Source organism: Protopterus annectens, chromosome 3.part1 (assembly GCF_019279795.1).
Source record: "Protopterus annectens isolate FY-2018-M chromosome 3.part1, PAN1.0, whole genome shotgun sequence".
NCBI lineage: Eukaryota > Metazoa > Chordata > Ceratodontiformes > Protopteridae > Protopterus > Protopterus annectens.
This window is the reverse complement of record NC_056732.1, coordinates 179,765,392-179,785,973: the sequence shown is the minus strand read 5'-3', so window position 1 is coordinate 179,785,973 and position 20,582 is coordinate 179,765,392. Positions and strand designations below refer to the sequence as shown.

The 20,582-nt window shown below is 42.4% G+C and overlaps 1 protein-coding gene across 1 annotated transcript in view; it reads left to right on the top strand.

Moving 5' to 3' along the window:
- ITGB1 (integrin subunit beta 1) overlaps nucleotides 1–20,582 on the top strand; it is an 823,672-nt gene that overhangs the window by 629,044 nt on the left and 174,046 nt on the right. The window contains exon 13 of the mRNA XM_044066189.1: nucleotides 13,838–14,060. Within this exon, the coding sequence (XP_043922124.1) occupies nucleotides 13,838–14,060 (223 nt within the window). The remainder of the gene's footprint in view (nucleotides 1–13,837; nucleotides 14,061–20,582) is intronic.

Here is a 20,582-nt window from a genome sequence, read left to right as displayed (position 1 = left end):
GCCAGACAAACAAAGGCAACGGACTCATTACTTTCAAATGATGGCAACAAAGACCCAGCTACCTGCAAGAAAAATTCTGCAGGCTTTGGGCTTCATGGCATCCTGCATCCTGCTAATTCCATATGCAAGACTGCATATGAGGAAGCTACAATGGTACCTAAAAAGTGTTTGGACTCCACATTGCCACAGCCTGGAAACAATAATAACTCCTGTTGCAGGCAGGGAATAAGAGTTTCGATGGTGGGTACTGGCCTGTCACCACAACAAGGGACAGCCTTTCACTTTACCCACAGCTAGGCAGACACTAACAGATGCATCGGATTATGCCTGGGGGGGCACACATGGCAGGAAAATGTATTCAGGGCACATGCCCGCGGACCAAATGCATCTTCACATCAATCAAAAAGAGATGCTAGCTGTACAGAATGCCCTGACAGCCTTCAAGGATCTACTACATCCAGGACAACTATTACTAAAGACGGACAATACTACAGTTATGTGGTACATAAACAAGCAAGGGGGCACACATTCCTACCCCCTCTGCAGGCAAGCCATGACTTTGTGGAACACAGCACTGACGTATCAAGTACATCTGCAGGCACAATTCCTACCAGGAAAGAAAAATACTCTGGCAGATGAACTAAGCAGGAACTTCATGGACCCTCACGAGTGGAAACTAAATCCACAGGTCTTCAGCATAACAAGGAAATGGGGATGCCCAGACATAGATTTTTTTGCCTCCCCTCACAACTGCCAACTACAGAGATTCTGCACGAGGACTTAACACTCACAAGCATGGAAAGTGGATGCTCTATCTTTCAGCTGGAAAACCCTAACAGTTTATGCCTTTCCACCACTGCCTCTCCTTCCGAAGGTGCTCCTAAAAGTCAGACAAGAGAAGCCAAAAATGATTGATTGCCCCAGACTGGCCACGCCAGCACTGGTACCCAATCCTAAAGAGCTGGTCTCAAAGCCCAGCCTGGACTTTACCTCATCTTCTGACTCAACAAAACAATCAGATCCTGCACAGCCAACTCAAAACCTTAAATCTGGCTGCATGGCAGATAATATAGCCACTCAGAACATACCTCTCTCTAAAGCTGTTATGGATGTCATTTTGGAAGCCAGGAGGCCCAGCACTAGGAAATCTTATGCAGAAAAATGGAAGAGATTCTGTGCTTGGAACCAGGCACAAGGACTTGAACCACTTGTTCCAAATATTCCTCAGATTTTACAATACCAAACTGAGATGCTGGACAAAGGCTTATCTTTCTCATTAGTTAAGATCCACCTCTGCTATTTCAGCTCATTACAATACGGAACCTCCTATTTTCTTTCATCCACTGCTAACACAGTACCTCAGAGGGGCAAAAAACATAACGCCCCCCAAGGAGAGCACCGATACCTACATGGGACCTCAACTTTGTCTTAGAATAGCTCACACTGCCTCCTTTTGAGCCAGCCAGTACAGCTGACTTAAAATTCTTATGGAAAATTGCTCTGCTCCTAGCAATAACTTCAGCAAGAAGAGTCTCAGAGTTACAGGCATTAATGGCAGTGGTACCTTTTATCATTTTTCATCCGGACAGGGTTTCTGTAAGGACAAACCCAACATTTATGCTAAAGGTAGTATCCAGTATGGCTCTTGACCAAACCATTGCATTTGCCAACGTTTTATCCAAATCCCCAGAATAAAGGGGAGAGACTTCTGCACTCTTTGGACATACACAGGCAGCTACGCTTCTACTTGGACAAAACAAAAGCTTTCAGAAAAACTGAGCAACTGTTTGTAAGCATATGCTGCAGGATCACAAGGAAAGACTATCTAAAAGCAGACTTTCAAAATGGATAGGACACTGTATTCGTTTCTGCTATGCACAGCATGGCAAGTCAGAGCCTAAGAATATTAGGCCATATTCTACCAGGGCAGCAGCCACTTCAGCAGCCTTTCTCAGAGGAGTACCAACCAAGGAAATTTTGGAGGCTGCAACTTGGAGTTCAGTGCACACTTTTTTACCAAGCATTATCACTTACCTCTTTATTCTAAATCCAGAGCAGGCTTTGCCACTGCAGTTCTGCAGGGCCTCATAGCCACTCCTAATCCTGTTTAAACCCAGCCACCCTACCTCAGCTATGGGATTCAACCCAAGTGTAGTGACTGCAACAATGAAACACGATGAACATAGTACAGTTGTGTACCTACCATAAATGTAGATGTTCAAGTGTATTCACTGTTGCAGTCCAGGTTACCCACCCTCCATCCCCCTTTCTTTGCTGGGAATAATCTATACTACTCTATCCTATACAACCTGTGTGGTGTATTTGCTTGTAGATGAAGGTATTGTTTTTATTTTACTGTATGTTTTTATAAGCAATATGTATTGCCTACCTTCTTGGGGGCACCTGACATCTGGGGCAAGAAAAACTGAAGAAAATGGCGTTGGCTGCATTTTATATACCCCTGGCGCACTGACGTCAGGGAAGAGGCGTCAGCAACCGACGCCGGACCAGGACTTTGGAATTCAGGCCGACTGAGGGTAGCCTGCCAGCAGGATAACCCAAGTGTAATGACTGCAACAGTGAATGCACTCAAACATCTACATTTATGGTAGGTACACAACTGTACTTTGTGTACACTTGCCATAAATGTAGATGTTCGAGTGTATTCACTGTTGCAGTCCAGGTTACCCACCATCTCCCTTTTCTACTGATGGAACCTATGTTTCCTCCTTTGATTTATACAACCTATGTGGTGTATTTGCTTGTAGAGGAAGGTAAAGTTTATATTGGTGCATGTATTTATATATATATATATATATATATATATATATATATATATATATATATACATATATATACATACTAAATTTTGACTGCCCTTTTACGGGGCACCTGACATCTGGGGCAAGAAAAACTAAAGAAAATGGCGTCGGCCGCATCTTTTATACCCCTGACGACCTGACATCAGGGAAGGGGCGACAGCAGCCAACCCAGGACTTTGGAATTCAGGCCGACTGAGGGCAACCAGGATTACCCAAATGTAATGGCTGCAACAGTGAATACACTCGAACATCTACATTTATGGCAAGTGTACACAACTGTATTATTCGTGTCTACTTAAGTTGGAGGATATTTACAGTACTGTCTGAACACAAACTCAAGCAGCAGAAATGTAAGAAATTTGAGCATGATACTGTGGACTTTAAGTATGGCCATATATTTGTTTGGCCAAGAGGTTCTGCAAAGGAGACTGATAACTCAACTACCCTGAAGGACTCTCATTCATTGGTTGAGATTGGGAAGTCCACTCCTGATTCGCTGCCAGATCCTGGTAGTCCAGTCCAGTCTGGTTTGATACAAGGGGCTTATCACAAAGAACTAATAGTAGCCCCTACTTCCAGCTCTGTTAGTTTTCCATTTCCTCCAGTAGCAGTGAAGCAGTCAAACAAGCTGACAAGGTAAAGCTTTGTGAGCAGGGGGAAGAAAAAGGAAAATGTCACTGGAATGCAGCAATCCAGCTTGGAAAGTCAAATGAACAAAGAGATTGTGGTTAATATCCCCTCTACTGTGCTCACTCAGTTGCAGGAGAGTTTGCTGTGTCGAAGTTTGTTTATACCTTCTACTACTAATTTTAGTGGTACTGTTTTAAGCTCAAGACTTTTTGTGAGAAATGTGATGCTGAAAGTATTGTTTCCTAACTGTGACAAAAACAAGTGTTTTAATTTGAAGCTAAATAGTTGATTTGAGTCATTTCTGAAATAATGTGAAGCAGACTTGATGAATTCTGTAAGGATACTTTGAAAACTTTTTATAATTTGTCCATAGATGAACGGGAAGCCTTAGAACACCTTAAGAATATGTATGACATTCAGATTAGACCTGCCGACAAAGGCGGAGCTGTGATTGTCTTAGATCTGTGTCAGTAGTATAAATGATATTGTATCTGATAGTGGCACTTAGAGAGATTAGTATGCCTGATGTTAATAAATTTTATAGGTCACTGCATACCTTGGATGTCAATCTTTTAATGAGTAGAGTAATTGACTATGAGCTTTGTAAGTTCTTCAGGGTAGAGCATCCTGTTCCAGTTATTCAAGGGCTACCGAAGATGTGTAACTCCTTACATACACCACCATTTAGAGCCATTGTCTTGGATCAAGGTTGGTTGACAGAAACTCTCTCCATCTTTGAACGAAAATTAAAGCCAGTTGTAAAAACAGCTCCTGCTGTGTTGAGGGACACGGAACATTTTTTGCAAACTCCTTTATGGATCTGATGTTCTTCGTTTTCCATTGCTGCAGTCCTTACTATTGGGTATAGTCCGCATCCAGTCGGCCCGAATACCAGAGTATAAGGCTGACGTCGGTCAGGGCGCATTAGACTGGCGTCCAGTACGCCAGGGTACTAATGCGCATGACCATATCCTCAGTCTTTTTGCCGCGTGGTCCGATGCAGAAGCAGTTTTGCGAGTGCAGGTTGGCGTTCTGAAATATTTCTTTCAGACCGAATCAGAGTTGGCTAAGTACCCGTTGGGAACATTTTGGTTTTTCTTGCCTCAGTATTTAACCGGATGTCAGAAAAAGTGAATAACTGTATTTCTTGTGGGAAACAAATACCTCATAGGGATTACCATACATTGTGTATACCTTGTTTAGGGCCTGAGCACGGCGTTGTTGGTTGCCGCTCTTGTGCTAGGTTTAACAAACGCACTATTAAGAGGAGGTTAGACTGTGCCAGATTAGTGTTTGGGAAGCGTTGCAATTATAAAATGCCGTCGGATGCTCCGGCGCGCCAAAAGCGCCAAGGACAAAACAGCGAAGCCTAGGGTTGATGAACCGGCAGTCCCGGACGTCGGTTCTTTAGGAGGCTCAGTGGAGCCAGAGGTTTTGCCAGGAGTTTCTATGGAGTCTCAGGCAGAAACTTTACTGTTACAGGATGTACCCTCTCAGGAGGCAGGCCAGGCTGAAGGGGCTTCTCAGGTAACTATTCTTCCCTCTCTTCCCAAAGTAGTTAGAGCCTCTCCTTCTGTTGCCAAAACTTCTTTTAGAGGTAGGCCAAGTTCAGCTTCAGTAGGGGCTTCTCCTAGCATTTCGGGTTCTGTACCTAAGAAACATATGCTTAAAATGGCAGAAGATTTGATTACTATGATTAGAGGTTCTATGGGCCCTCCTGATAAGAGGCCTAGGGTGGAACCTGAGTTTGACAGTTTTGAACAGGGTTCAGGGGCTTCTGAGTCTTCTGCGGAAGATTTGCAGGAGTATCCTCATTATTCTGATTCTGATGTGGATGATGCCACTCCTTGCTTCTCCTCCTGAGGATTTTTCATTTTCAGAGACTCTGCATTCCATGAGGGAGCACTTTAAATGGGAAGGCCAGGATTACTCTGATTCCAGGAAGAGGCTTAGGGAATTCTTGTTTTACCCCAGCATAGGCCCTTAGCTATACCTCCTGTGTTAAATGTGGTGGAAGATGTTTTTGCAGAGGCTTCCCTGAACCCTGATTCTTTGCCTCCTGCTCCTGTTAAACCTGATAGGTACTATAGGGTGCCGCTCATAAGTATTTGTTTAAGAGTCCTAGGGCGACCCAGAAACTGTTTCTCAGGGGCCTAAAGGTGTTAAGGCCTCTGTGGTTAAAAATCCTGTTCCCACTGACAAAGAGGCAAAGGCGTTGGATAGGTGGGGAAGAAAGTGTATACTTCTTCCACTCTAGCCATGAGGCGTTGAATTGTCAGTTTCACATGCTGAAATATCAAAATTATCTCCTTTCACAATTGAAATCTAAGGTAGATGCTTTGGCGGAAGGTATTGATTGTAAAGAATTGCTGGATTTAGTTTGTGTCTGAACAAGTGGGCAAGCATTCTTTGCAATGTGGTTTTGATGCTGTGCAGGCCTCCTCGAGGGTGGCTGCCACTAGTTCTGTTCTTCGCAGGCATGCCTGGTTGAGGGATCAAAATTTGGCTGAGCATGTTAAGACAAGGATTTTGGATGCTCCTTTACAGTCTGATGTGTTGTTTGGTTCACCTGTGGAAGCAGTTTTAAAGAAAATGGAGGACAAAGCTAAGTCTATGCAAACTGTTAAAGATTTTTGCAGGTACAGCTGGTTTAGTAGAAATTGGCCTGCTAAGGGGTGGACATATCCTGCTTATGATTCCCAGTCTAGGGGTAGGTCTAGGCGTGGTAGGGGCAGGGCTCAAGGTTCTTTTAGGCCTAGAACAGGAGTTCACCTGCTCAGACTTCTGGTGAGGGCAGGGGTCAGTCCTTTCGTAAACAGACCCAATGACCTGCCTTTTCAGCTGCCAGTAGATTCTCGTCTGGCAGCTCCTTTGGGAGGACGACTGTCTCTTTTCAAAGAAAATTGGGATTTACTTACTCAAGACAGATGGGTGTTGGACATCATTCACCACGGTTACAGATTTTATTTCCATACAATGCCCCTTTCAAAGGCATGCCAGACGTTCCTCCTCCACAAAGAAAAGAGGCTCACAAGCAAGTTTCTCAGTTACTCCAAATGGGGCCATTCAGCCAGTCCCTGTATCAGAAAGGGGCCTAGGATTTTATTCTCGCATGTTCCTAGTACCAAAGAAGGGGAACACGTGGAGACCGATTTTGGATTTATCTCTCCTCAACACTTATCTGGACATTCCCAAGTTCAAGATGTTGGCCTTACAACAGCTTTTACCCCTGCTGGGCAAAGATCACTGGATGGTAACTTTAGATCTCAAGGAAGCTTACCTTCATGTGCCTATCAGGCTAAGTTGCAGGAAGTATCTGCGGTTTCGAGCTGGAGATTCTCATTATCAGTTCTCTGCATTGCCCTTTGGCTTATCTACTGCCCAGAGTATTCACAAAGGTTCTGGCTCCAGTGATAACTTACTACAGGCTACAAGGAATTCAAATCTACCCTTATTTAGGCGACTGCCTGATTCTGGCTCAAGGAAAGGAAGACCTTCTACAGCATCTGGAATATGTTATAGCAGTGCTAAGATGCCTAGGGTATTCTGTGAGCGAAATAAAGTCCAGTCTAGTACCCTCTCAAGACATGTGCTTTCTGGGTGTGAGACTGAATACAGCAGCCCAGATGGCCTTTTTAACCCCGGACAAACAAAAGAGTCTATCACTTTACTTCCATCAACTATCTCATCAGTCCGTGCTGACTGCAAAGACAGTCCTTCAAGCATTAGGGTTCATGGCATCTTGTATTCTGGTGCTTCCCAATGCCAAACTGCATATGAGGAAGTTACAATGGTATCTCAAAATGTATGCACACAGGACTGCCAGGATTTAGACACTGTCATTCAAATAATACCTTGCCTTCAAAGAGAATTTTTGTGGTGGGCTCAGGAATGTCGCCTAAACAAGGGACTCTCTGTGACCCGGCCAGAGGCGAGTCAGATTTTAACGACAGATGCCTCGGATATTGCTTGGGGAGCTCATCTAAATGGAAAGTGGATACAAGACAAGTGGTCTGCCAGACTACAGCATCTACATATCAACATGAAGGAGATGTTAGCAGTCCAGTTCGCATTACTGGCTTTCAAGGAGTTACTTCTTCCAGGGCAGGTGTTGATTCTAACAGACAACACAACTGTCATGTGGTACATCAACAAACAAGGAGGAACAAATTGTTATCCACTATGCAGGCAAGCAATGATTTTATGGGAGAATGCACCTAACTCTTCAGGCAAGGTTTCTGCCAGGAGCACAGAACTCCTTAGCAGATGTGTTAAGCAGACAAATCATGGATCCCCACGAGTGGAAACTGGATCTTCATGTATTTCAGAAATTGACAGTGTCATGGGGAACTCCAGACATAGATCTGTTCGCTTCTCCACTAAACCACCAGCTGCCACAGTTTTGCACAAAGGGGTTTCATCACACAGCTTGGAAAGTGGATGCTCTGTCTTTCAGTTGGACAAACCTTCATGTGTATGCCTTTCCACCTCTGCCTCTTCTTCCAAAGGTACTGTTAAAGGTCAGACAGGACAGGCCAAGGATGATTTTGATAGCTCCAGATTGGCCTCGGCAACACTGGTACCCACTACAGTCTGGTAAAGAAGCCTCCATGGCCTTTACCTTTGATTCCACATCTGTTATCCCAGAAGGACGGTCATCTGCTCAATGTCAAGCTTCACTCTCTTCATCTGACAGCCTGGCATATTCTGTGTTGAAACACAGCAGGTCTCAACTTCCTCAACAAGTTTTAAATGTGATTATGGAAGCTAGAAGACCTAGTACAAGGAAAGTGGAAAAATGGAAGAGATTTTTATTTTGGAGTAAAGCAAAGAATTTGGAGATTTCTGAGCCTAATTTGAGTGTGGCTCTTCAATATCTTACTGAGTTACTGGACAAGGGTCTGTCCTTCTCTTCCATTAAGATTCATGCTGCAGCAATCTCAGCTCACTATGATTGTGACCCACCGTTGTTTTCGCATCCTTTGTTCAAGCAGTTTCTTAGAGGGGCAAAGAATATAAGACCCCCACGTAGAGCTCCTACTCCTGCTTGGGATCTCAATTTTGTGTTGGAAAAACTTACTCTACAACCTTTTGAGCCTGCGGCTACTGCTGAATTGAAATATTTGTCATGGAAGTCTGCTTTTTTGTTGGCTATTACTTCTGCAAGAAGGGTGTCTGAGTTGCAGGCCCTTACGGCAGTCGAGCCCTTTTGATTTTCCATAAGGATAGGGTATCATTACGTACTAATCCTTCCTTTATGCCTAAGGTGGTTTCTAGTGTGGCTTTAAACCAAACTATTCATTTGCCTACTTTTATGCAGACCCCAAAATAAAGGGGAAAAGATTTTGCATACTTTAGATGTACACAGGCAATTGCGTTATTACTTAAGCAGGACTAAGGATTTTAGGCAGTCTCAGCAGTTGTTTGTTTCTTTTGCTTTGAGTTCAGGGCAAGCCTGTGTCAAAACAAACTATTTCTAGGTGGATTGGCTTTTGCATTGCATTTTGTTATTCCCATCATGGCAAGGAGATTCCAGCTGGGATTAGGCCTCATTCCACTAGGGCTACTGCCACTTCAACAGCATTTCACGGGGTGGCAACTAAGGATATTTTGGAAGCAGCTACTTGGAGTTCAGTGCATACTTTCTCTAAGCATTATCACCTTCCTATCTACTCTAAGTCTAGGGCTGGTTTTGCCACAGCTGTTTTGCAAGGCATGTTGTCAGCTCCTGCTTCTTTATGATTTGCCAGCCTCCCTTACCTCTGCTTTGGGATTCTACCCAATAGTAAGGACTGCAGCAATGGAAAGCGAAGAACATAGTACAGTTTTGTACCTACCATAAATGTAGATGTTCGAGGATTCCATTGCTGCAGTCCTCCCTCCTTCCCTCTGTGTTTAGGGGTGGTTGTGTAGGTGAGTTTACATGCTTATATTTTTGTATATATTGTTCATGTTTTGGTGCAGGTATTTTGGGCCTTGTCTTTTTAGGGTCTTCTGACATCTGGGGCAAGAAAAGACTGAGGATATGACGCCGGTCATGCGCATTAGTACCCTGACGTACTGACGTCAGTCTAATGCGCCCTGACCTCTGGTATTCGGGCCGACTGGATGCGGACTATACCCAATAGTAAGGACTGCAGCAATGGAATCCTCGAACATCTACATTTATGGTAGGTACAAAACTGTACTTTTTGTAACACTGCTGTTAGTGGTTGTATTCTTGTTACAATGGATGTGTGTACTTTATTCAAGATCATACCAAATTTTGAAGGGGTTGAAGCTATAAGTATGTGTTTATCCCAGCACAGTCAGTATTCTAAAGTTATTTTTCTTATCTGTTATTTGTTGGATTTAATTCATCAGAATAATGTTTTTCTTTTTTGTGATCTTTTTATTCAAAGGTTGGGCATAGCTGTGGGCACAGTTTGTGCCAATAGCTACACCAGCCTAGTAATGGTATATTGGGAAGAACAGTTTATTTTGAATACACATGTTTGTTCTTCACATATTGGGTATTATATTGATATGTTTTGCTGTGGGTTGGCTCCCTGCAACTTTTAAATGATTTTGTAACATGTTTAGGGACTACCCGTCATTTTTTAAAGTTCATTTCTTTTTCTACTTAATCCATTGATTTTTTTGATGTTTTTTTTGTACTTACTAATGCAGATTTACATACAAACTTTTTAGGAAGGCAATGTGGAAGAATAGTTTAGTACATAGGGCTAGCATACACCGTGGACATTGCTTCCCCAATGTAGTTAAGGAACAGTTTTATAGAGCCATGTAGACTATATATTAATGATGCTGATTTTGAATGTCAACTGGCCTCTGTGTTTGATAATTTTAAGGTCAGAGGTTATTCTCATTCCATCATTAGTCCGTGCAAGAAGGCCACTTTGCACACAAGGAGTGATGTTGCAAAGCCCTACTTTGATGTATTCCTAAAAAAATCTGAACACGGGAGCCAGTGTGCTGCTTGCTTACACTAATGATATAAGTAAGATTTGTAGCATAATTAAGACTTGGACGGTCTTTTTAACCGATGCCAGCATTAAGGGTGGTGTTAGCAATATACTGAGTTATAGTTTTAGAAATTGTCCTTCCTGGAAAAGCCAGCTTTGTTACAATTTAAGGATTTCCAGTTCTAAGGTGCCTGTAACATCTGATAGGTTGGACACATCCCTGCAGATTTTGTAAAGCCTGTAAATATATTTCTACTAGATGTTCATTTACACAGCCAGTGACTGGCCAGCATTTTTCTAAGTTCTATTCTGATTGCACTTCTAAAGATCTTGTTTATTTAGCTGCTTCTAATGACTGCATAAGCTTTTATGTTGGTAAACCCTAGTGACTGCATAAGTTTTTATGTTGGTAAAACCAACTGCCCCCTCAAGGAAAGTGTTATGGAATGTCTTAGGGATGCAAGATGTAAGGACTTGAATAATGCTTTAGCTAAACACAAATGCTTGTTAATAAAGTAGAAGTAGCAGAAATGCATTGGATTATTAGGCTACAAGCACGTAGGACTCCTGGTTTTAAATAATATACCTGTTAAGACTTGCGCTTAAGGCATGTAAATTAGTTCATTGATTTAATTGTTTTATTATTTATGTGGGTTGTACTTCGTGGTTTGTTTGACTGGTCTGATGAAGTACATTGTTGCATGAAAGTGCTTACCATTTTTCTTTACTTTTATTTTATCAGCTGTGTTTGGTTGATTACTTTTCTACAAAAAATGTTCACTGGACTGTCCAGTGCATATTTTTTTTACGTATAATAATAATACTGTTTAGTTCAGTGCATATGCCATTAATACTTTCTAAGCCTGAAAAGCAATACCATTACTTTTAAGTTTGGGGAAGTCCATGTTTTAAACCTATTAAATTAATTTTTGTAATATATTCCATTGTAAGCAAGCAGTTATAAAACCAAATTAAGCTTGCAGTTTGCATTCTGAAAGGGTGATAAACTCTGAAGTGGTGCCTGTTCTCCACTCTTTTCTGTGAAAAATATGCTGTCAATAAGCAAATGTTAGCTGCTTCATGTCACCCTCCAACATGACTCTGTTGTGCCTGTCAATTACAGAGGCCTGCTCAAGGGGTCTATTCATTTAGTTGCCGAGTTTGGATGCCACTTTTCCAGGTCATAGTCCTTCCCTGCTGCAACAAAATCAACCTCCATAAAATGTCATTCTTATATCGTCTGAGAAGTTTTAACCAGTTGTACTTGTACTTTAAAATCCTCATCCATTCAAGTGTGCGGTTTAGTGACCTGTACATAAGTAGAGGAGAAAGCTTCTATACAAGGTTGTTTTCTGGGAGCCAAATTGAAACCATACTCTAATCTGTTTTACTAAACACATTATTGGGTTAAGGGCAAGACAAGACAGCAGTAGTGACGAAGAATCACCCTGGACTATTCCCCCTTTCCATGTTTATCCCTTCTTTAATTTGTCCTTTGTCGTGGCTGAACTTCAAAGTGGTTTGCCGCTGTTTTATGGGCACTGTAATGTAACTGATCAGTGAAGGGTGTGAGTTGTATGTCTGTAAGCATTCCTTTATTGATGTATTATGCTGTTAGATTATGCTGTTTTGTAATCTGTCCATGCCATACTTAAATTCTTCTCCATTTTGCAATGCTCTAGTGCGGTTTTATTTAACAACAAATGATCCTATGTTCCTCATGTCTTTCTTTTTTACCCTTTTGTTCTATTTGTTTTTTCTAAATGACTACAAACTCTGCATAAATTACAATATATAGTTTGTGTATTGTTGGAAAGTAGATTGTTGGTCTACAGTTTTTAGGATTGCTTGCAGGTTCAATCTTAAGGTAGAGTATCGTTTTTCCCGTTAACCAAGTTGATGTCTCACCCCTTGTAGGAAAGAAGTGATATCAATCATAGTCAGTGTTACAGTACTGAGTCTTGGGGCTTCTTGCTATTCAGAAGCCAGCAGCTAGCTTGAATGCACAGTCTTGCACCATCTCTCAGCCATCTGATGTCATGACTTTGAGAGAACAAGAGCCATCTTCAATTCTTTCATGTCATGTAGTCCAGTGCATAAGACTGTGTTGCTCTGCATAGTCAGTATGTTTGAATCACCACAGCATTTCAGATAAGTACTGCATTGAGGACTTTCCTTATCCCTGTGCCTTGTTGTAATTAGTTCATGTTTAAAAAAGTTACTTACCTTTTGTGTGGGGAAAATTGTCCCCCATGAAGACTTTTATGTGTATTGTCTTTGTGGTTCATTTGTCAGACCACAAGAGGGGAGGGCAAAATCCCCCCATCAGCCATTAAATTCAGATGGGGCTGTGCCTTCACTCTCTGGAGTTCAGTTATCAGGCTGTCATCCCTAATCAGCAAAATATGAGCCCCAAAGAGAAGAACACTGGGGAGGCTTAAGGTATTTGTGTCAGACTGCCCTCCTAAATTTTAAATTATCAAAGCAGGTGGGGCACCTTTGGCAGACCCTTGCTCTGACACCTGTTACTCCTGAATTCTCTGGTACACCTCCTCTAGAGCCTGCCATGATTTGGGCCTGTTCCTCACATGCCAACACCAGATAGATGTGTGGTCCAAAGCTGCTACTATGATGGATATTCAGTCTGTAAAGGAATGGACCTCTTGTATAGTTTTATATTTGACTTCTATATAGTGTCCTATTTAGGTGCAACTTGCGACCCCCTTACTTTTTTGCATGAAGACTGTGCTCTGTGATGCATAGAGTGCAAAGTCCAAATCCCATCCGACTGTTGATGATGTTGGAAGGATTCTGCTGTGCCCATTATGGTCTGACAGTTTAACCACAAAAGGAAAATGAGTAAAAGTCTTTATCAGGGACTTGTTTCCCACACACAAGATAATTATCTGCTTCTGAAATGGCTTGTATGATTATCAGTGCCCCAGAAGTACCTGTAGCTACCATTAGTGACCCTTGTGCACAGCTGGCTCTCAAACCTTTGCATCAGAAAAAGTCTGTTGGTAGATGTATTTATTCCCTCTGCAATCAGCCACATTGTGACTCTGATTCCTTGCAAAGTCTGAATTAGAGTGTAATTGGAAACCCAAATACATCATCTGGTCAAAAACATTAGTTGTGTTTTAGGGAGTGCTCCCTTGCTACACTTCTTTCTGATTTTTACAAAGCTATTAAATCAAAATTGTCCATAGAATGATGCCATGCAACCATTGCTCTGAAAACAGATGTTAAGAAAGAGTTGTGTATGTGTAGTGTTCATTAATGTTTGGTAAAAAAATAACCTGCATACAGGGGAAAAAAATCTAAAAATATTAACAGTTCTTATTTTTTTTTGTTAGAACTGAACATTATTGGAAAATATATTTTAATGACTTTTTTTGCATTGCTGTCTGTATTTTTCAGGAAATGGCATTTGCAAGTGTCGTGTTTGCGAGTGCTTCGCTAACTTCACTGGCAGTGCTTGTGACTGCTCAGAGAACAATGCTACGTGTATGGCAGAGAATGGACAGTTATGTAATGGAAGAGGAGAATGTATATGTGGCAGATGTAAATGTAATGACCCTAAATTTCAGGGTCCCACCTGTGAAAGTTGTCCTACTTGCCCTACCGTCTGTACAGAGCACAAGTAAGTGAACTTTATCAATTTATTTTTACTAGTTTCCCCCTCTGATCAAATATTTGATGTGTATTGAGGGAGTGAAGTAATTCTCTCAAAAAGAAAAGGGTGCAGAAATATTTTGAAGTCTTAACCATTGATTGCAGTGGATGACACCCAGCCAGGTTTTTTACTTATTGGCCAGTACAAAGCTGCTGTATTCTTTAGTGTTTTATCATTGGCACCATACAACAATTGTAGATGGATCTCAACTGCTGCTGCAGAAATAACTGCATTGTTTTGGTGACCTTGGGGTGATAGTATTTGCAAACCTTAGCCTATATGTTTTGTTCTTGAATTTTTAATGGTGTACAGAAAAAAGTATGATGTGTGTGAAAGAAATGTAGGAAAAGGCATGCAGCAAGGCTAAAGGAAGTCTAAAGTAAGACACGAGCTTAAAACAGTGAATAGTGATCTGGAGGGAGAGGTTCTTGAGTGGAATATGAAGAAGCCTGCAAGAACTGTAGCGAAGACTCTATAGATTGTGTAGGACTTGGGATGTTGTAGTACGAATACAAAAGGACTAAAAACAGGAGAGGCAACTGTTTAACGACATGTCTGTGAACTACTAATGGGAGGCTGGGGCAAAAATGTTTTGGTCAGTCCCAGTGGACAACAGAGGATCCACACCTCTCCCAATTTGTCTGCAGGTGAGCTCTTCACCTATAATTCACCAGTTCCAGCTGTGTACCTTGTACATGTACCCGCTGGCTTTCCAACCTCAGCATGACAAAATCCTTTTTCTCCCTCTGTATTTGCCAAAGTATTCTAGCTCCCAAGTCATGATGGTCACTATTTGGTTGCTTTCACACTTCATGATGGCATTGGATTAATGAATAGTGTGACTGCAAATTGTTTGAAAAAACTGTTGTAGTCCTCTCCCTGGTTCCCAAGGTGTTTCCCTCATTTGATGTGTACTGCTGCAAATCTTTTGGCCATTTAGTGTGGTTCTGCTGTTGTAGTTTTGCCCTCTTAATTTTGGTTGTAATGACTTAATTTTAACATGTGGGAACTTAATTTCATAAGTATTTTTTGCTTTTCTTGGAATACACTGGTCTAATGAAGACTTGTACTGAAGACAGAAGTGCTTGCTGCTGTTAAGAAAGTAGGGTTTGCTTTTGACAGATTTTCTTGTATTTTATTACTGTGCCACAAAAGAGCTTGGAGGGACTGTTGCTGTGAGACCTAGTTTGGTAAAGTGAAAAGGAACCTGGTTGGCAGGTGGAGGGTAGTAGTGCTGATGCAGCTGTTTATTGACCCTCTCTTCAGAATGTTTATATCTAATAAAGATTGGTCTGTGAAGAACAGAATTGTTATTCTTGTTGTTCCAGCTCTGTATTAGTAGTAAACTGGTTGGGTGGATATACAGGTGGTATCTATTAAATATTTTAAAGTGTAGTTAAGCATGTTGTGGGGGAAATCAAGAGTAGACAGCACAACCTACAAGAAAATGAATCTACATAAAATTGAGAAAAATACCTGACAATGATCATTAGCCATAAAAGCTCTCATTCACAAGTAACACTGAGTGGCTGTGTTAGACGTGTTAAATATTTTGTTGCTTGATGAATGGTGGTAAACATGAGAAAAGCAGATTATCTTCCATTGTATTTGACACCAAAATCAGCATATCACGTACAGATGTCCTTTACTGGATGTCTGTTGCAAGGATAGCCTTACATTTACATCCAGCCACCATACCAAGGCTTGGTTGCCCTCCTTGCACCATACTTCCAATGTATAACCTCATCTCAAAGGAGGCAGAGGGATGTATGATTTGCGAATTACCAGAATTTTCTTGCCACCCACATGACTATTGAACTATTATTTCAGTTTCAGTCTGTCAGCAGAACAGTTCATGCTTCTTCCTCTGGCATTGGGAAGATAACTATCCCTGTTGGGGACTCTCCTCCTCCTGTCAAGTTTTTTTGTTTTTAAAAGTTTTGTACGTGTCATTTGAAGAGAGAAAAATGTAACTGTGGGAGGCAGATTCCTCTCAGGGACCATCATTCTTAAGTGTGTTTTCTTTACTTGCTGAACATGTTGCCAGTCATTTGTACCCAAGACATTACATAGCTATCTGTCTTCTAAAAATGTACTTTGAAAATCAAAAGCTTAAGGAGCTTGCCGAAGGTAAGAAGTCACTTGAGTCATTGTTTGTCAATAAACCTCTACTGCCTCAAAGTCTAAAAACCTAGAGCGCAAGACTTTTATACTGTTGAATCAGACCTTGATATCTCTCTAGTGTCCCTTGCTAAGTCCTCTGATAGTACGGCTATTGCAGCTATTCCCTCTGTTGGCCCCCAATTGTAGGCAGGTATGGTGCAGCTGTCTGGCACATCTGTCATGTTGAACAGTTGTATGCTCCTGGCAGAAAGGGGAAACCTCCTGTTTATAATTTGGAGGGACCCAACAACATACCTCCTATCTTATACAGAGAAGAAGTTCCCGTTCCCTTGATCAAGGTACGTCAAGGCTCAGAGGCACCTCATTTATGCAAAGGCAGACATTGCAGTTAAGCAGCAGCAGAAAATACAGTTCTCCATCAGACATCTAAGAATCCTAAGAAAGAACGGCAGGATTTCACTGTGGATTTTGAAAACTGTCATGTCCTTGAAAGGCCTCCCTTATTCTTCTCTGCCGCTGTATTCTCCTTCATCCTCTTCCCCCTCTCTGAAAAGGATTCTGAATCTGATGGGAATTATTCCTTGGCCTGTTCTTCCCAAATTCATTCACCAGTGGCTTATGCTTCTGATAACACCTTGTCTCGCAGATTCCAATTTTGAAGTAGCTGTCTTTTGGGAATGATGATAAAATGTTGCAGCATTTTCAGTGGGAGTGTTCTAAGTTATTGGATATCCACAACAGATGCCATGTTATTTTGGAAATGGAGGTGCTTAAACGCTCTACCATCTCTCCTGTTTTGGAAGCCTTGCTAGATGTTTTCACTACTGCTCCATGGAGTGCCTCAAAAATCTCAACCACCTGCCCAAAAGAAACCAGATGGGTACTACAGGGTGTCAAATTCAGAAGTGGTCTTGTGTAAGAACCCTACCTCTGGTCCATTTTATTTCCCTTTTCCACTGAAAAGTCTAGAAAACTTCTTCCCATCTCTCTAATGTTTTGCCTACTGATAAAAACAGGAGGGCTAATGATGGCTTCAACAAATAAAGTATGCACTTCTGCTGTAGCTTTTAGGACTATGAACTACCAAACCCATTTGATAGATACCATCTGCCTATTCTGAGCAATTTAGGTAGTGTTCTTTCAGACTTGGGGACTCTAGTCATAATCTGCTGTATCTCTTGTTAACTCCGATTCTCAGGTTGCTAATCATTCTTTTAAGTGCAGTTACAATGCTGATGCCTCTTCTAGACTAGCAGCTGCTGTTGGGTCATTTCTTCAGATTTTCATGGAGTAAACATCTGCCTTTACCTTAGGATGTAAAAACTAAATTTCTGGGCTCCCCTTTGGATAGGCATTTTTTTTTGTTTTGCAGCTGCAGAACTTATTACAGAAGAAAGGTAAGATAAGCAAATCTTTGTCTTTATCCTGTACCCAAGTTTCAAAGAAATGACACATCCAAGGCTGGTCCCGTTATTCATGTGGGAAGAAACTCCTTAAAAGGGTAAAAGTTCTAACAAAAAGAAGTTACAGGAAAAATAGGATTCCAAGTGTCCTAAGTCCTGCTTTCCTGACAAATCATACTCTGCCTCAGTCACACCCCCCCCCCCCACCTCCACCACCTTGGCCATTCCTGGTTCCTCTGTCTCAAATGCTGTCTCTTTCCCAGCCTGGCAGTCCATAACGCAAGATAATGGAGTTCTATCCATCAACCAGAAGGACTTCAAAAAAAAAAAAAAAAAGTTGTGGCTTGTTCCTGCTCACCTCTCAAGGTTTTCACAGCCTCCTAGCCAGATTCTCCTTCTTTGAGACCCCTTCACTCAAGGGCAAATGTACTTTGTGCCCCCACATCTAGAAAGAAGAATTTACTCAAGAATGTTTATTTGGAGACCTATTTTGGACCTTTGATTTCTGGATACCTTACTCAAAACTCAGTTTCAAGATGTTGACTTTTGCAGTCTTTGCTTCCAATGATACTTCTACAAACCTTTTTGGTGACATTGGATTTAAAGCATGCATCTCTTCACATTCTTATTCATCCAACATGCAGGCAGTTCTTAAGGTTTTGTGCATGATGTCCTTCAAGGATGCATCTGCAGTCCTAACATATGGGTTGTCCTGCGTCAGGCAGCCCTTCGGTCGGCCGGATTCCAAAGTCTGGGTCTGGCCTCGGCTGATGTCGCACTTCACCCGACGTCATAGCTGCTGTGTATTGGGTATAAAGGCATCAGCCGACGCCATTTTCCTCAGTCTTTCTTGCCGCGTGGTGCCCGAAGCAGAAGCTGTTCGCAAGTGCCGGTCGGTCAGATCCAGAGATTTTTACTACCGAAGACTTCTAAAAAGCTAAGTACCCCGTTGGGGACTCTCTTGCCTCAGCCGATGTCAGAAAAAGTAAATAATTGTTTAACTTGTGGGAAACCAATACTTCATAAGGATTTCCACTCTTACTGCCTTCCTTGCTTAGGCCCAGACCACGACGTATCAGCTTGTCTAGCCTGTGCTTCCTTCAACCGACGGACACTTAGACGTCGGTCGGAGTTTGCAGAGAAGTTTTTTGGTCCCGCTTTTGCTTACAAAATGCCGTCGGAGACTCCGACTTCACAATTAGCTAAAAAGCGTAAGGAAAATGACCGACACTCGCGGTTTCGGCCGAAACCACGGTTAAGCCAACCGCGAGTGTCTCAGTTTCGGCTGAAACAGAGTCCTCGGTTCTTCCTTCGGCCGAAAGCATGCCTCCGATTGCCAAGGCCTCACAGAGCATGGCTGAATCTGCTACTGAAATTCCCCCTGCTGTGGCAGGCTCCCAGGACTTATCAGATACTATTCCTTTAGACATATCTACTCCTGCACGTGGAGCTGCTAGGCCCCCTGCATCTATGTCTATCAAGGCTTTTTCTAGGGCTAAAGCAGCTAAATCTTATAAGGCCTTGCCTGCTAAAACCCCCTCACACAGGCCTACCTCTAGTTCCCAAATGCTCAGCCTGGCTGAGGATCTCATCTCTTTGATCAGGGGATCCCAACCTCACCCAGACAGGGCCTCTCAACCCCCTCCAGAGAAGAGGCCTAGGACTGAGCCCCCAGATCCTGTTTCTACAGACTATTCCTCGGATGACTCAGAAAACTCAGACCCTCCAGAAGGCCCATATTCTCCTTATGAGGATTCCGATGCAGAAGACTCCATTCCTTCTGCCTCTCCTCCTGAAGAATTTTCTTTTGGGGAAACCTTACGTGCTATGAGAGAGCATTTTCAATGGCAGGGCCAGGATTTTTCAGATTCTAGGAAAAGGCTAAGGACCTTTTTACATTTACCACAGCATAGGCCTTTAGCCATTCCTCCAGTACTAACAGTTGTTGATGATGCATATAATGATGCCTGTACTGCCCCTGTCTCTCTCCCTCCGGCCCCTGCCAAGCCCGACCGATATTACAGGGTCCCGGACACACACTTCCACTTGTATAAGGCTCCTATTGCAGATCCTGAAACCATTTCACAGGGCCCCAAAGCTGTAGCAGCTGCCTCTGCCAAAAACCCCCTCTCCTCTGAAAGAGAATCTAGAGCATTAGAGAGATGGGGTAAAAAAGTTACTTCTGCTACTCTTTCGGCCAGGGCCTTAAACTGTCAATTTCACATGATTCAGTATCAGGAAGTTTTGTTAGACCAGCTAAATAAAAAACTGTCCTCTCCTGAACCAATAGACCGTAAGTCCCTTCAGGATTTGGTACATAACACTCAGCAGGTCAGTAATCATTCCTTAAAATGTGGCTATGATGCACTGGAGGCTTCCTTTAGATCAGCTATGACTGGAACAGTGATTAGAAGGCATGCCTGGTTAAAAGAGCAATCCTTACCAGACCATGTTAAGTCAAAGCTCCTAGATGCTCCTATGGAGAAGCAAAGTTTGTTTGGCTCCCCTGCACAGCAAGTGCTAAAGAAGGTGGAAGAAAAATCAAAATCTGTCCAAACAGTCAAGGATTTCTTACAGGTCCAACCTCCGAGGTTTAGTAGAAATTGGCCTTCGAAGAATTGGTCCTTTCCAGACACCTCCAGAGCACAGAGAGGCAGAAATAGGCGCCCAAGAGGCAGAGGTCAATCCAGAGGTGCCTACAGGGGACGTCAGTGGCAGCCTAACAACCAGAGAAGTACTGCCACAGATTCAGCTACAACCACTTCCACAGGACAGACACAATGACTTGGTTCTGATACCGCCTACCAGGGAACAACTGGAAGCACCCTTGGGCGGAAAGCTAGCCTTATTTTCCGTAAACTGGCATTACATTACAGGAGACAAATGGATTTTACAGACAATAGACAAAGGCTACAGGTTTCATTTCCACACTCTACCAAAAAAGAGAGGAATGCCAAACCTA